We start from the raw sequence: 14,799 nt of genomic DNA, 5'->3' as shown, positions 1-14,799 counted from the left end.
TGTTTAGATCTAACCAGTTTTCATACAAATCATTGTAATGGTTTCTCCTTCCTTTGACTCTTACTGTTCAATTTAACAGCATTGTTCTAGAAACTTTAAATTGGTAACTGGAAGCATAGCATTTTTTATAGCCTGTTGGCAAGTTTCAATTTGCATCATGTAGAGGTCAGGTCAACATCTGTTGACAGACATATGAATTTTTCCAGGGGTGTCTGGAACAAGCACATATTTAATTATTGAGTAATAACATGGTTATGGACTTAAAACATTGTTGGGAGGAATATATGTGTTACATTGAATTGATTATCTGAGGTCTAATTTAACCCTTATCTTAAAAGTTGATTCAACAACATAAATTATAAGTAGAACAGGTCCAAAAGAGCACAACATACATTATTGAAAGTCAAATAATGTAGCCCAAAAAAGTTAGTGGCATAACTTAAAAATAAATGATATGCCAGTTAGACAATTAAACATTTAATCACCGAATAAAATATTCAAAACATTACATTACAACACTGACAAAACTAAACTGTTCATTTAAGTACTGTGTATTCAGCTTTGCCCAGATTCTGTAGGCTTTGGTTTCATCCTATCATGTTGTATGGCCAGGTGAACACTTCCAAACACACTGTCCAGTTTACTCTTGCTAAACAACTAGTCTTGTTTCTTTGTCTCATCAAACTATATTGTGTTTTCTAGATGTTGTAATTTTTGTTGTGTGGAAACCAGCATTAGCTGATGGTTTAAATACAGCTAGGTATCATCATCAACAAAAATAAGGCCTCTCTGAGCATTTGCAAAGCACCCTGTATTTCCTCATCATTCAGGGGTGAGGACTTGTACCCAGTCTCAGAAGAGGCTTGTGTTGGCATTTACCCAGACAACAGCATCCCCCAGGTCAACAACGCATATTGGCAACTGAAATGAAATATCACAACAATCACATAGAAGTAGAGGTGTACAAAGTACTAAGAAAAAGTTCTCAACTGGGTTCGGCTGTGTTCGCCACTTTAGGGAAGTATCTGTTTAAGATCTAAGTAACCAGGTAAAGGGAGTTCAGAACTAACCAGTGATCAATAAAAATAAAAAGGAACAGTGTAAATGATCAATTAAGGTAATTGGTTAGTTATCTGTTAAGGTAATTTAGCTCATCCTTAACTTCCCAAGACTGGTGAACACAGCCAAATACTTATACTTTTTACTTTTTACACCACTGCATAGATGATGGCCACGACAAATTATTATTTTGTTTACATTTGTAAATAATGACAACATAGTGTATATGAAGCAAAAAAATAAATGGATCTTGCCTGCTTTGCATATAGTGACAGGTGCATCAAGCATCTTTAACTAGTTATAACGTACCCTAATTGACTAGAGCTGGCTAACATGTAGCCTATCTCGTCGCCTAGCTAGCTATCTTTAAACGTAGTTAAAAGGGTTGTTGTGTTTTCTGTGTTCTGTCACTGGCAAGCTATTCGAATCTCAGCTTCAAATAATTTAGTAGATAAGCGATCGCAGTGAACACATTAACGTTTATGAACAAATATCACATTCAAATATACATTCTAGCTAACTTTAAATTTTGCAAATTACTTCCTTCTGTTCGCTCAGCGTTAGAATGTTTTCAAGGAGGACTGCCACATCAGTCGTCGTTTTCATTCAAAGAGGGCATCTGATGTGAAATGTCAGCGTGTTTTGACACATCCATATAAATGTTGAATTATTAACAAAGTGTGACAAAACCCTACTCTTCTATCACATTGAACAAAAATATAATGTATATAATGTAATATAGTGTACTGTGTTTGTTTATTGTAATTTATATACAAAATGAATGCAGCTTTAATTAATTGAAAAATGAAACTAGTGCTGGTTTGAAAAGTGAAATATCAGACAGAATATATAATGTTTTACCGTCAATAAAAGGCATAATAGCCACATAAATTATATTTTATTTCCTTTTTAAATTTTTTTTACTACGGATGGTACTTGGGTCCAAAAACCATAAGTCTAGGCCCTAGCCGCTAGGGTGATGTGTGCGGAAGTAAAATCAAAACTCTGAAGAAGACCAGTCTGCCAGTGAACAATCTGGATGCTGAGGACTCATAGTCGTAACGCTGAACCAGTTATCTGCCTAGGGATCCAGAAACTAAAGGTCGATTGCCAGATCTCCGTCTAGTTATGAATTCAGAAAAACTATTACATGTCGCTAACTTTAGCACACTGTTTGTGTGCATGGTGCTGAAGTTTCCGCAAATATTTGTTTTGATTCGCGCGAAATCCACCACAGGAATCAGCATCAACAGTCTTCTGCTGGAGCTCACGGGGTACGCTTTGGTTTGGACGCAGAAAATATAAATGTTAAACTCCTAATATTTGCATATTACAGTGTCAAGTTTTAAGAATGTGTAATTGTGTTTTAGGTATACGTTCATGGTGTGTTCATTCTAAACTAATCTAGTAAACCCATTACTTTCGAAACTTAATGCAGTCAGTTGTTGACAGAGTAAAATGAAAGTATATATGCAGTTCTCTGAAATTCACGTAAGAATGAAACCCGCAATTCAGTCATGGGTTGCAGTCTGATTAATATCCTTATTAGGTTTTGTTCAGGATCAAATTAGGGAAGGCCTGGGAAATTTGACCTCATCAACCCAGATTACTATCTGACTATTGTTTTGTGACAAAAAAAGACGATTGTGTTTGCTTGTTCTAATGGACACGGAGAGGCTGTATCGTGGAGAAAATGAAAACATAATTTAAAAGAATATCATCCTCAGCTTACTGGATGCTGATACTGGCCAGTATTGGCGGACACTGGCCCTCAGGTTTGAGAGGAGTGTATGCATTTTGTGGTATACAGAGCCACATAGTATTGGCATGTGTTCTGATGTCACGTGGTAACCAATATGATAACCACCATATGTCCCCAAGAAAGGGATATTTTTAAAGCTATATATAGTAATTCAATCAGCCTATTTTCCAGATGGCCACCATACATTTCAGTGGGATGGGACTTTGATTGGGCATGGACAAACTAAATGAATGAATCATTGTTGTAAATCTTTGAAACGTGTATTACAATAACAACCCAAGTTGATGAAACATGTTAGTAATATGCATTTACAGTGGCTCTCAAAGGTATTCACCCCCTTGGACCTTTCACATTTTGTTTTCAAAATATAAAACAGGATATAAGAACATTTCCAAGGCATTGAATAACCCCAATAGCACAGTAAATTCCATTATTAAGGAATGGAGAGAATATGGCACAACTGTCTAGAATTAACAGACTGTCTTCAAAAACTGAATATCCAGGCAAGGAGGCCACCAAAAGGCCTGTGCAACACTAAAGGAGATAATGTCTCCTAGATCATCCTTGGAAGACTGTGTGCCCACTGTAGCAATAATTGCCTAGACACTTTGCAAATGTAGCCTTTGTAGGAGAGTGGCAAAAAGAAAAAAACAAATCAAATCTCAGCTAGAGTTTGCCAGAAGGTATGTTGGAGATAAATAACTTACAATGATGGAGAGCATAATTTTTAGATTTTGCTGATTACTGCTATACAACAGTTACAGAGGAACAATAGCTATAGAACAATAGCTATAGATTTGGGTGTCTTTAGCAAAACATTTTCCAGTATGACTAATCTGTGTACAAATGTAGTTTAGGTAGATAATTCTATCGAATGGCCAAAAATAACAACATTTTATGGGTTTTATGATGGGATCCTCACATTAACTACACTCCAGTTGTCCGGTGTCATTCTTTCATCAGCCTGCAAGCAGTCTATTGCATAGAGACATGATTCTGTATATAAGGGTGTCAAAATCAGTGAAGTAACTCTTTGGAGGTGCTAATGGGGAACCCTTTAATAGCGGTACCTCTGGTCTGACCCCAGAATGACATACCTCTGGTCTGACCCCAGAATGACATACCTCTGGTCTGACCTAAGGACTACATTGTCTTTAAGCTTGTTGCACCACAGTGCCTCTGCTGCTATATCTGTTTTAGCTGTTAAGGTAGCCTCCCTTTGTTTTTGTTATTAACCAGTCTGATAATCACATTTTATATGGGCACGTTTTTTTTTTCTTCTTCCAGGTTTAAGAATTGTTTGGTTTTCATTAGCAAAATCATATTTTAATTAAGAAAACAAATAAATGTGAAACTGTAAGTCCGAATCAATGCTTGAACTACACAAATTAACCACTAAAAAATACATAAAATATGTAATTCCTTAAGAAATTCTTTATGCAGAAAGAGTTGATTGAATCACAGAATCTTTGGTTTTCTGGGACTTGTTGATCACGGTGCAAATAGCCTTTCACCCTTTCATTCATTGGGTATACTGTCATTTTCTGTATTTTAGGTTCATTGTCTTTGTCACCTACCAGATGTACTATGACTACCCACCCCCAACATACCTGGAGTACCCAATCCTCATTGCTCAAGGTGGGCCATCTTTCTGATATGTTATAAGAGAACATTTCTCAGCAGCTTCGTAGTATCAATGAAGCCTGAGCTTGAATGTGAAGCTAACTGAAGCTGGCTAACACCCTGGCTAAACATGTTGATATTTTCAATCATCAACATGATTGAAAATAATTGTTTATTCACATTTGTTTGGCAACACTTATGCTGATCTACTGTATGTGTGCGAATCGTTCTGAGATGCCTTATTGCTCTTATAAACAGGTTACTAACGCAAATAGAGCAATTACAATTATGTGATGTCATACCTGTGGTATACAGTCTATTATAAACCGGGTGGTTTGTATCCTTAATACTGATTGGCTGACAGCCAACACTTTTTTTGGCTTTATTTGCATTGGTAACTAACTGGTTTATAAGAGCAATAAAGTATCACTGGAGTTTGTGATATATTGCCAACATACCACAGCTAAGAGCTCTGTCCATGCACTTGCATTGTCCATGCAATGCGCTGTGCCTAAGAACAGATGGTTAAGAGCTGTGGTATATTGGCCATATACCACAGCCGCCTGTGCCTTATTGCTAACATATACTATGCCTATCGATCAGCACTCAGGATTTAAACCCCTCTGTTTTTAATCTGAGCTAAAGCATGTTTGCAATTAACCCTGTTGTGACTTACTGTATCTTCTGCTCCCAGATGTCATTCTTCTGCTTTTGATTCTACATTACAATGGCAGTCTGAAGCAGAGCCTGATCTATGCAATTGTGTATCCTTCCCTACTATTGAAACAAACACACACAAACCTAAAATCATAACACTTACATTTTGGACACATAAGCAAAGTACCCTTAACTTGTCTTGATTAGGTTTTTGGGGGGCTGGCAACTACTTACTGTGGAGAAGTGGATAATTGACTTGGCCATGGTAAGTATAAGACAGAAGGGAGACGTGACACTGAGATTATTCTGACAGTCAGATGTCCACAATGCCTGTAAGCTCATTGGATCATGAATAAGAGGTAGAACAGCTTGCCAAAAAACAATTGATAGAATAACATTGCTAAAATTATCAGTCATATGTAGTCTATTAGTGAGAGCAAACATTCAGAATAATTAAAAAGCAATGACAAAATACAATTGAAATCTCTTCAGACATTATGATGCAAAATATTCTAATCAAATGCTTATCCTTCTCTCAGAGCCTGTGTACATTCATCAGTGCTGGCAGTAAATTTGCCCAGCTCCAGTGCCTGTGGCAGTCCAAGGACTCAGGCCAGGTTAGCGCCCTCTCCTGGGCTATGGCCACCTACACATGTTTTGGTGAGTAATTTTTTTTTTTATCCACACACACTTCCCATTTCCCAACCCTTTATAAACCCCAGCCCTACAGTTCTGTAAGGATATAAGTGTGAGCAATACAGCAAACATTTCAGAGAGCAAATATACCTGCCTCAGTTTTGCATTTTTAATGAAACTATTTATTTCACCATAAAAAAGTTATTTAAATGTGTAGTATGGTATGGTATGTGAGTATGGTATGTGAAATGCATGAAATTCTTGAGGCACTGACACGAAACGTGAAAATGCTCAAGGGCGTGTAGACGTTCTGTAGGGACTGTATAATGTGATTAAAGTTAAATATCTGTTTCAGCAAGGATTTACACAACCACTGTGACAACCGGAGACATGCAGGGTAAGTTTGATCTGTCATTGCATTTACCAAGCATTGGTTGAAGTTACATTACATTTAACTACATTTTGGAATGAAAATGTAATAATACTGATTATAATTAAGTGGGTGATTACAATTGTTTTATCTCACACCTGTATGCCTTTAAAGTGAAGTGATATGTATTGGATTAGAACAGTGGTTCTTAAACCCTGTCACCGCTGGAGAGTAGGGCCACAGCCAGGGTCTGCCATTACATAAGTAAATCATGAAGTAGTTCAGCTTAAGTACCTTGGTCAAGGGCATTTCAAAAATATTTTTAAACGTGCTGATTTGGGAATTCAAACAACCTTGCTGTTTACCTGTCTAATGTTGTAAGCGCTAGAACCCTCAACTCTGGACCTCGAAGCCAGATCCACAGATTTCCTTTCAACCCTCTAATCAGGGACCAGAGTTAAACCCTCTAATTATTTAGACCTGGGACACCAAGTGGGTGCAATTAATGGTGAGGTAGAACAGAAAACCAACAGGCTCCAGATCTTGTAGGGTAAGAGTTGAGTACCCCTGCGCTAGATTACATGCATGTGTGGTTCTAATGTTCTGTCTACCCCTGTCCTCAGTTCTGGTGCGATTTATTATCATGACGGTGCTGAATTCATGGGTTTTGGCTACAGTGTTGTACTACAAGAAACACGCTGGAGATGTCCAGAAGAAGCAGGAATAAATATTAGACCCCAACCAAACCTGACAATTGCTACCTCAGGACTGTTAACCACATTCTCACAATTTAGGCTGACAGTGGACTGTGTGGAACAACTGTGTGGAGTCTTTTGGTAAATCTAACAATTTTCTGTATGAAAAATTATTAGGGTGTTTTAAAAATGTTTTGTAGCATATTCTTTTTTACCTGAAACAGTCACACGCTTCAAAAACGTTCCATTTAAATTTGTATTTAACAGCTGGTCAACTTAGTGCCAACAATTGTTTTATATTCAAGTGATCTGTACATTTCTCAGGATAAAATAAATGAAACCTTTTCCTTTTCTAAAAATGTGAATAAAACCAAACACTTTGAAATATGGTGGCCTCCACTGTTATTAGCCAACACTGTAAAGAGATCTATATTCACATTTAATGAAAACATACTATAATAAAATGTTGACTTATAAATGCTGATATCACACAGACCGTAGTTCATTTGAACGTATGTTTTAAATATTATTTTGGTATTGAAGACCGCATACAGCTCACCATGACCTAAACCAGAAGGCACAAACATTTCTTTATTGTTGAACAGGTTATCATGAGCTTTACTGTAGCAATATCAAACATGCATTCTGGATGAAGCGCCTTTAAATACAAAGTGGACAAGGCAGTATAAATAATACATTGTGCACGGTATGTAGTCATGTAAAATATATACCATGTATTTTTATATATATATTTATATATGTATAAAATGTGCTTTTCAGAAGCTTCTTGGGAAAAGGAGAGCACTCAAATCACACCATTACTGTCCACTTATAATATGAGCCAGATACACACCACGTGCCAAGAGGAATTCTTTACAAAAATATCAGAGAAAAGCATTCAAAAAGCTTCTATTGCATGTTACTGTTCAATACTTTCAGCTTGTGAATACATGTGCGGATTCTTTTTTCCCCATCTTTTTTCTTTTTTAAACAAAAAAATAAGTAAACTTTCGATCTTCCCCTTGTGTTCCCGGAAATAGTAAAAAATATATATATAATACACATTCTTATTAGAGGTGGATTTACCGAAGTAAAGAAAGGCAAGCACACTTTGTGGGGCCTTGGAGGCAAAACGCAACATCACGCAGAATATTGAAGAGTTTCATCAAGTAGAGTTTGAATTGAAAATAAACCGTGTAATTCAATTCTTGTTTCATTTCTGATTTGTGCAGACATACTGTACATTCAAACAATGGAGAAGGTAAGCTATGGTGTTAATGCTGCATGAGGGTTAACCTCTTGCGTTCAGCTGGTAAAGTAAACATTTCTCTCTAATAATTGTCATGCAGTGTGGTAAGTACATTTAGGCAATGCCAGTGCTAAAAGGTCAGAGTTAGCATCTGAACGCCTTCTCCATCCACCTACCAGTTTACAGTATTATGCTTCTCTTGTGGGCGTAGTGTTCTGCACTTAACACTTGATTGCTAGAAATCGTGAAATGTAATAATAATAAAAAAATAAATGTTTTGGCCACAAGTACTCAGGTTAGAGGAGCACCCAGTGTTTTTCCCAATGTGGATTTCTGGTGTTGCCAGGTAAGTACTTCAGCCCTCTCTGCTCATCTGCTCCGTTTGGTGTAACTGAGGCTGCTGCTCTGTATTAAGTGAATATACACAAAGCCCAAAGCTAACCCCCTTTCCATGGGCTTGACACCTAACCGTCCCCTCCCCAAGAAACCCAGAGAGAAGTTGCTCTTCAAATGCACAGTCTGCACACAGATGAAAAGTCAGTGTTGGCACATTGTTCTCAGGAGACTAGTAGTTGAACTGACTGGAGATAATTCAAAACAGGACAAAAGTCTATTGAACCTTCAAAGTAGAAGTGGGATAGATAGCGAAGTCTTCTGGAAGAGTGAAGTGGAATAAAATTTGTGCATTGAGGAAATTCCGGGTGTAACATTATTATCAGTCTTTTGATTGCGTGTTAGGAGGAAACACCCGCCACCTCGAATCAGCACCACATTTCATCACAAGGTTAACTGGAGAAAGAAAGAAATAGGGAGACACAGTATTAGTTTTTCAACAGTTCGTCCAAATCAACCCACAGCTCACCAACTTTGCTTGCCCAACACTAGCAGGTGTCATCCCACATAGCATGCAACGTTCTCTCACAGTTACACAGCACAATTCATCTTTGAATCACGTTTTATTAAAAAACGTCAAAAGTCATCGTAAATAAATGTACAAACCAACATTACAAAATGTTCACTTTCTCTTAAATATGTATAAATCAAGCAGAGACACACAGACATAAGTCATGATTTGTGCCGATGGTCATTTTTGGAGTCTTCTCTGAGCATCCTGGGGGCGTCAGATCTACGGGCACTAAAGTCAAAGTGGAAAGGTCATACAGGGTTCAGGAAGAGGTTGATATAAGGGTTTACGTTTAAATGTTTAAATCATAGGAATCAAATCTAGATCTATGAGCTTTTCAAGCACGTAACAACCAAGGCTTACACAAGGCTATTTACTAGTGCAGTGGGGTTCCTGAAAAACCTTTAATATATTTTTTCCTCTTACATATAACAAGAAAACATGCACCAAAACAAATTCTCAAATGCAGATAACACAAACCAGTCCTTTCAAATCCAACCAATCTCACTGCAAAAGCTTTCAAATCCCACCAAACATGCCTTACCAGGGATTTACCTAGTCTTTTACCCTATCTGAATGTCAGAAATCAAAAGCATCATCAATATCATCATCGATATCATCTAAGGCCCAATGCCAGTCCTGTAGGCTGAAGTCAAGCAATCTGCAAGAGGAAACTGGTACTGAGCATTGCTCCAAACCACAGAATCAAATGAATTTCACATGAAAGTATTTGAGAGTTGCAAATGACTTTTTCCAATAAACCGGATCCCTAGCTTTACCTGCTCTTGCTGGGTGGCAACTGTCTGCTGGGCCTCCTCAGGGATTGGCTGGGCTGGACCTTCATGGAGGCGCGTGGTGAGGAGCGAGCAAAGTGCTCGGAAGCCGGCGGCTTTTTGGGGATCTTCTTAACCAGCCGTCCCACCCACTTCTGTTGCTCCTCCTGCGATACGGCCAGCAATAGCAGGTTCTTGGCCGTGGACACGTCATAGTTCACTGCAAAGGTACAACATTTAGGATTTGTGCTGTTTTCAGAGCGAGAAAAACCAAACATGTAAAAAGGTGCTGCACACAACCTCCGAACTATCCCCTGATAAGCACCTCACAATAAATATGTGTTATGTAAGCCTCTTCTACTATAAGTTAAAATAATTGGCAAACCATCCCTCAATTACTTTTAACAGTGGGGTCCCCATGCGGTATGTCCTCAGCCCTCTGCAGTTCACCCACAACTGCACGGCATCCACTTCATCAAGTTTGCCGAAGGCACCATGGTTATCAATCTAACAGCCAACAACGCGTCAATGAGCCTACAGGGGAAGGTATGCCAACTTGCACTGTGGTGCATCAACGCCACACGTTGTCAGAGGGGACACGAGCGACCCTGCTCTCTATGGTGACTAAAGGAATTCGGCATGGTGCCCCGGGTCCCCTCTCAGTACCATCGCTGCATCAGGAAGAGCATCCTGAGTGACTGCATGGAGTCCTGCTATGGGAACTGCTCTCCACACAACCACAGTGACGGGTGGTATAGATGGCCCAATGCACCAATCCTTGATCCATCTAAAACCAGCCACACACTGTTCATTCTCCAACCGTCAGTCACGCAGGGACTTTATTGACAAATAGGGTGTTAAACCACAAGCCCGGATACAGTTTCTATCTGCAAGTGAAAAGACTACTGAACATTTAACCTGTCTGACCATCTACACTGACTCTGCTCAACTGGGCACACATTCCCTCAGGCCCCCGTACAGACATGAGTACTTGCATGCAAACACGAACACTCACTTGTGTACAAACATGAATCGTGAAACTACTGATGTAAATACTTTACGTTATTAATAATGATAGTGTGTTCTGTCATACATTTTGTTAGCAATTTTATCCATCTGTACTATTTTACTGTAGCGCAGGAACCAGTGAGAGGTTGGCTATGTCCTTTTCCTTGTGTAGCCTATGTAACTGATTAAAACCCTACCTCTGCAGGGTGCAATGATCTCCTCCTTCTTGTCCATGTGGTCCTTGTGGCACTTTATGTGGCAGCGCCTGCACTCCAGGGCCGGCGGAGGCTTGAACATGTTCCACAGGGGCTTGGTGCAGGCCTCACAATTGGTGGGGAAGTGGTAGAGTGTAGGGATGAATTCATGACCCTTGTGCGAGGTGTAGCCAGACTTTTCTCCACTGGCCAGCTCCACTGGGAACTCGGGCTCCTTTTTACACTCTCCCTCATTGGCATACAGAATCTAAGGACAAAAGGACAAGGTTCACCATCAATCATTATCATCAAACATCATAAACTAACCCTATCACATATATTGGAAAACTAATGCAGGAAGAAAAGAGCTATAAGAAATAAAGGACCTGGAATATCCTGGGAATCTCTTTGGAGTCGGCGCGGTACACATCAGTTTGAGTGACAGGCCGCACATGGAACAGTTTACTGAAGAAAAATAAAATGAAAAGGACACCGTTAGAGAGCAAAATGGTTGTTTGTTTCAAAGGTTAAATTTTCTTCCTATCTGTATTAGCATTAGCATATTTACTCACTCAATATCCAGCACCATGTATGGGTTGGATAACTCTTTGTCCTGTTCACTGTTATAGAACAGAATCTTCTTACTGCTCACAACCACGTACTAAAAACAGACAAGAAATCGTGTTTTAACGTTAGGAAACCAACAACATTTAATCATGTTTGAACAGTCAACCAAGGTGGAACATTTTTCCTTCACCTTTCTCTCCCATCCAAACTTCTTGGTGTTGTTCCTCACAGGCAGCGAGAGCCATCCCTCTAGACGCATTTCTAAGCAAGAGGAAAATGAGGGTGCATATTACAGCAGCAGGAAATGTACCACCTACACAATCTGAATATACTCCCAAACCTGGCCTTTTCTATTTCAGTCAACAAAAATAGTGTAAACACTAGCTGTGTAGAATGTTTATAACACTCTGCAAACATTCACAGCCATATAAACACAGGTTTAATGTTTATTTCGGCAGATCGTTTTTCTTCATGATGGACAAAATATAAATAAATAAAATCGGGGAAATCACCAGTCCTTAGTCAGCCTGTGCACATATTCACAATTGCAGTGAAAAATTATTCAATGTCACTAACAAAAAGGAAACACAGGTGGCACGCCAGGAAAAGACAGGACACCATGTTTATTTATGTTTCCAGCCATGTAAAATGGCTGGAACAGCAGATATGTTGGCTAAACCAGTCACAAAGTAATACAATCTGACAGAGAAAAAAACATTTGAGCAGTAATCAATTAATTAATGTATTTCATAATTGTAAAGACAACCTGTAGCTTTAATATGCTACTGAAAGATTGTTTGGTCTGACAAAATACAATAGAACTATGTTAATATTACACATACTAAAATACTTTCTAGCAATCTACTGCAGATCAAAAGTAATAAGTCACAGGATTTTATGGATCCTTTTTTCATAGTTGCTAAGTCTGGAAAAAAATCACAACACATTCAATATTAAGGGATAGAAAAACATACGACATACACCGATCAGCCATAACATTATGACCACCTGCCTAATATTGTGTAGATCTCCCTTTTGCCACCGTTACAGCCCTGACCCGTCGAGGCATGGACTCCACTAGACCTCGGAAGTTGTGCTGTGGTTTCTGGCACCAAGATGTTAGCAGCAGATCCTTTAAGTCCTGTAAGTCGCAAGGTTGGGCCTCGAAACATTGATCAGACCAGTTTGTCCAGCACATCCCACAGATGCCAATGCCATCAGGGAATACCGTTGCCATGAAAGGGTGCACATGGTCTGCAACAATGCTTATGTATGTGGTACATGTCAAAGTAACATCCACATGAATGGCAGGACCAAAGGTTTCCCAGCAGAACATTGCCCAAAGCATCACACTGCCTCCGCAGGCTTGCCTCCATCCCATAGTGCATCCTGGTGCCATGTTCTCCAGGTAAGTGACGCACACGCACACAGCCATCCACTTGATGTAAAAGGAAACATGATTCATCAAACCAGGCCACCATCTTCCATTGCTCCGTGGTCCAGTTCTGATGCTCACGTGCCCATTGTAGGTGCTTTCGGCAGTGGACAGGGTCAGCATGGGCATCCTGACTGGTCTGCAGTTACACAGCCCCATATGCAACAAACTGTGATGCACTGTGTGTTCTGACACCTTTCTATCAGTACCAGCATTAACTTTTTCAACAATTTGAGCTACAGTAGCTTGTCTGTTGGATTGGAACACATGAGCCACCCTTCGCTCCCCAGATGCATCAATAAGCCTTGGCCGCCCATGACCCTGACGCCGGTTCACTGCTTTTCCTTCCTTGGACCACTTTTGATAGGTACTGACCACTGCAGACCGGGAACACCAAGGGTTGCAGTTTTGGAGATGCTCTGACCCAGTCGTCTAGGTCAGAGCACAATTTGGCTCTTGTCAAATTCGCTCAGATCCTTACGCTTGCCCATTTTTTCTGCTTCTAACACATCAACTTTGAGGACAGAATGTTCACTTGCTGCATTATATATCCCACCCACTGACAGATGCCATGATAACGAGATTATCAGTGTTACTCACTTCACCTGTCAGTGGTCATAATGTTCTGGCTGATAGTTGTAGTTTGTTGAGTATTTTCGTAAGAAAGAAAAAGTGGCCTAATTAGGGGCTGAGAGCTGACCTCCAGTGGTAAAACATATCCCTACAGCAATGTGATTTTACTATTTCTGGGCTCCAGAGAAGTTTTGATAATCCAAGATAATATTATCTGCTTAAAATCATTGGATTCAGCAAACAATGTAGGTCTAAACCATCTTTAGTTATGAGAAATCATCGCTGTTTAAGGCAACCTAAAAACAGGCTACATTTGTACATCAGTTGTGTTTGTCCATGCAAGCAATGTACTAAACTGTTACAATGACATTTCGGTGTGCATGTTGTCAGACTCCAAATGTAAATGCAAAGCCTAGAATACAGATGAAACACTGACAGGTATTGAGAGCATGCAATAAACTATGCAAACAAATACCTGCCAATAAGCCAATTGCCCAAATACTTTTGGTACCTCAAAAAAGGGGGGTGGGAGATTAAATAGTTAATCCAATATGGATTAAAATACACAAAATGTAAACCTGACAGTCTGTACTTTATTCCCAATAGATGGGTCATTTATAATCCAGAGTGCAAGAATATATAGGGGGACTGTCCAATACTTTTAAAGTTCAATGTACAAGCGAGTCACAAGGCTCTGTGAGATAACTGGGTCCTTACCTGTGTAGGCATCATCCATGTCAAAGTCTGGTCCACTACTGATGCTGGCTGAGTCCAAAGAGTGGGCGTTGACAGAGCTGAGAAGGTTACGCAGCTGCTCTATGTCACTGTCCTTACTATCCAGGGCCATTTGCAGCTCGATGCGCAGCTGACTCTCATCTGCTATTTGCTACCCGGCGGAAAAGAAATCACAATATAAACTGTCTGTATGTTCAGTTGAAATCTGTTAACGTGATCTTTCTTGGTGTGACTGACCACCTGCATGTTGTTCTCCCTCTTTGGTTATTAATGTTTAATGGTTGTGTGAGCGTTAGCACAAGGTTTGCGGTTAGAACTAACCGCCTGCATGTCCATTATCTCTCTCTGGTACTTGATGATGGTAGAGTTGAGTTTCTCCTTCTCCGACCTCAGTTCCAGCTGCAGCTTCCTGTTCTCCTTCTCCTTCCTGCGCACGTCAGTGTCGTTGCCACGCCGACTGCCTGCTGCGCGCACCTCCTTCCTGTTCATGATTTCCGCCAGCTTGTTCACCGCCTGAAATAAGATAGCCGTGGTTAGCTTTCAAAACAATAGGCAATAA

General features: G+C 39.7%; 2 protein-coding genes across 5 annotated transcripts in view; one reads left to right on the top strand and one right to left on the bottom strand.

Annotated features, from left to right (window-relative positions):
- Positions 1–2,046: 2,046 nt before the first annotated feature.
- Positions 2,047–7,187, top strand: slc66a3 (solute carrier family 66 member 3). The gene is given in 7 exon segments (NM_001303789.1): positions 2,047–2,333; positions 4,377–4,459; positions 5,139–5,208; positions 5,309–5,366; positions 5,641–5,761; positions 6,093–6,134; positions 6,731–7,187. Coding segments are annotated over 7 exon segments (624 nt in total). The 5' UTR covers positions 2,047–2,187; the 3' UTR covers positions 6,835–7,187.
- A 188-nt stretch (positions 7,188–7,375) lies between these two features.
- rock2a (rho-associated, coiled-coil containing protein kinase 2a) overlaps positions 7,376–14,799 on the bottom strand; it is a 34,938-nt gene continuing 27,514 nt past the window's right edge. For 3 of the 4 annotated variants that reach the window (XM_010903532.3, XM_010903533.3, XM_020054285.2), the window contains 8 exons: positions 14,562–14,753; positions 14,223–14,391; positions 11,688–11,758; positions 11,503–11,591; positions 11,317–11,395; positions 10,934–11,198; positions 9,735–9,948; positions 8,847–9,186 (listed from right to left, as the gene is read on the bottom strand). In XM_010903532.3, the coding sequence (XP_010901834.1) occupies positions 9,117–9,186; positions 9,735–9,948; positions 10,934–11,198; positions 11,317–11,395; positions 11,503–11,591; positions 11,688–11,758; positions 14,223–14,391; positions 14,562–14,753 (1,149 nt within the window). In that variant the 3' untranslated portion in view covers positions 8,847–9,116. The other variant, XM_010903534.3, reaches the window with a different exon arrangement.

This window comes from Esox lucius, chromosome 15 (genome assembly GCF_011004845.1).
Source record: "Esox lucius isolate fEsoLuc1 chromosome 15, fEsoLuc1.pri, whole genome shotgun sequence".
NCBI lineage: Eukaryota > Metazoa > Chordata > Actinopteri > Esociformes > Esocidae > Esox > Esox lucius.
The sequence above is the reverse complement of the archived record's forward strand: the minus strand, read 5'-3'. Positions and strand labels throughout refer to the sequence as shown.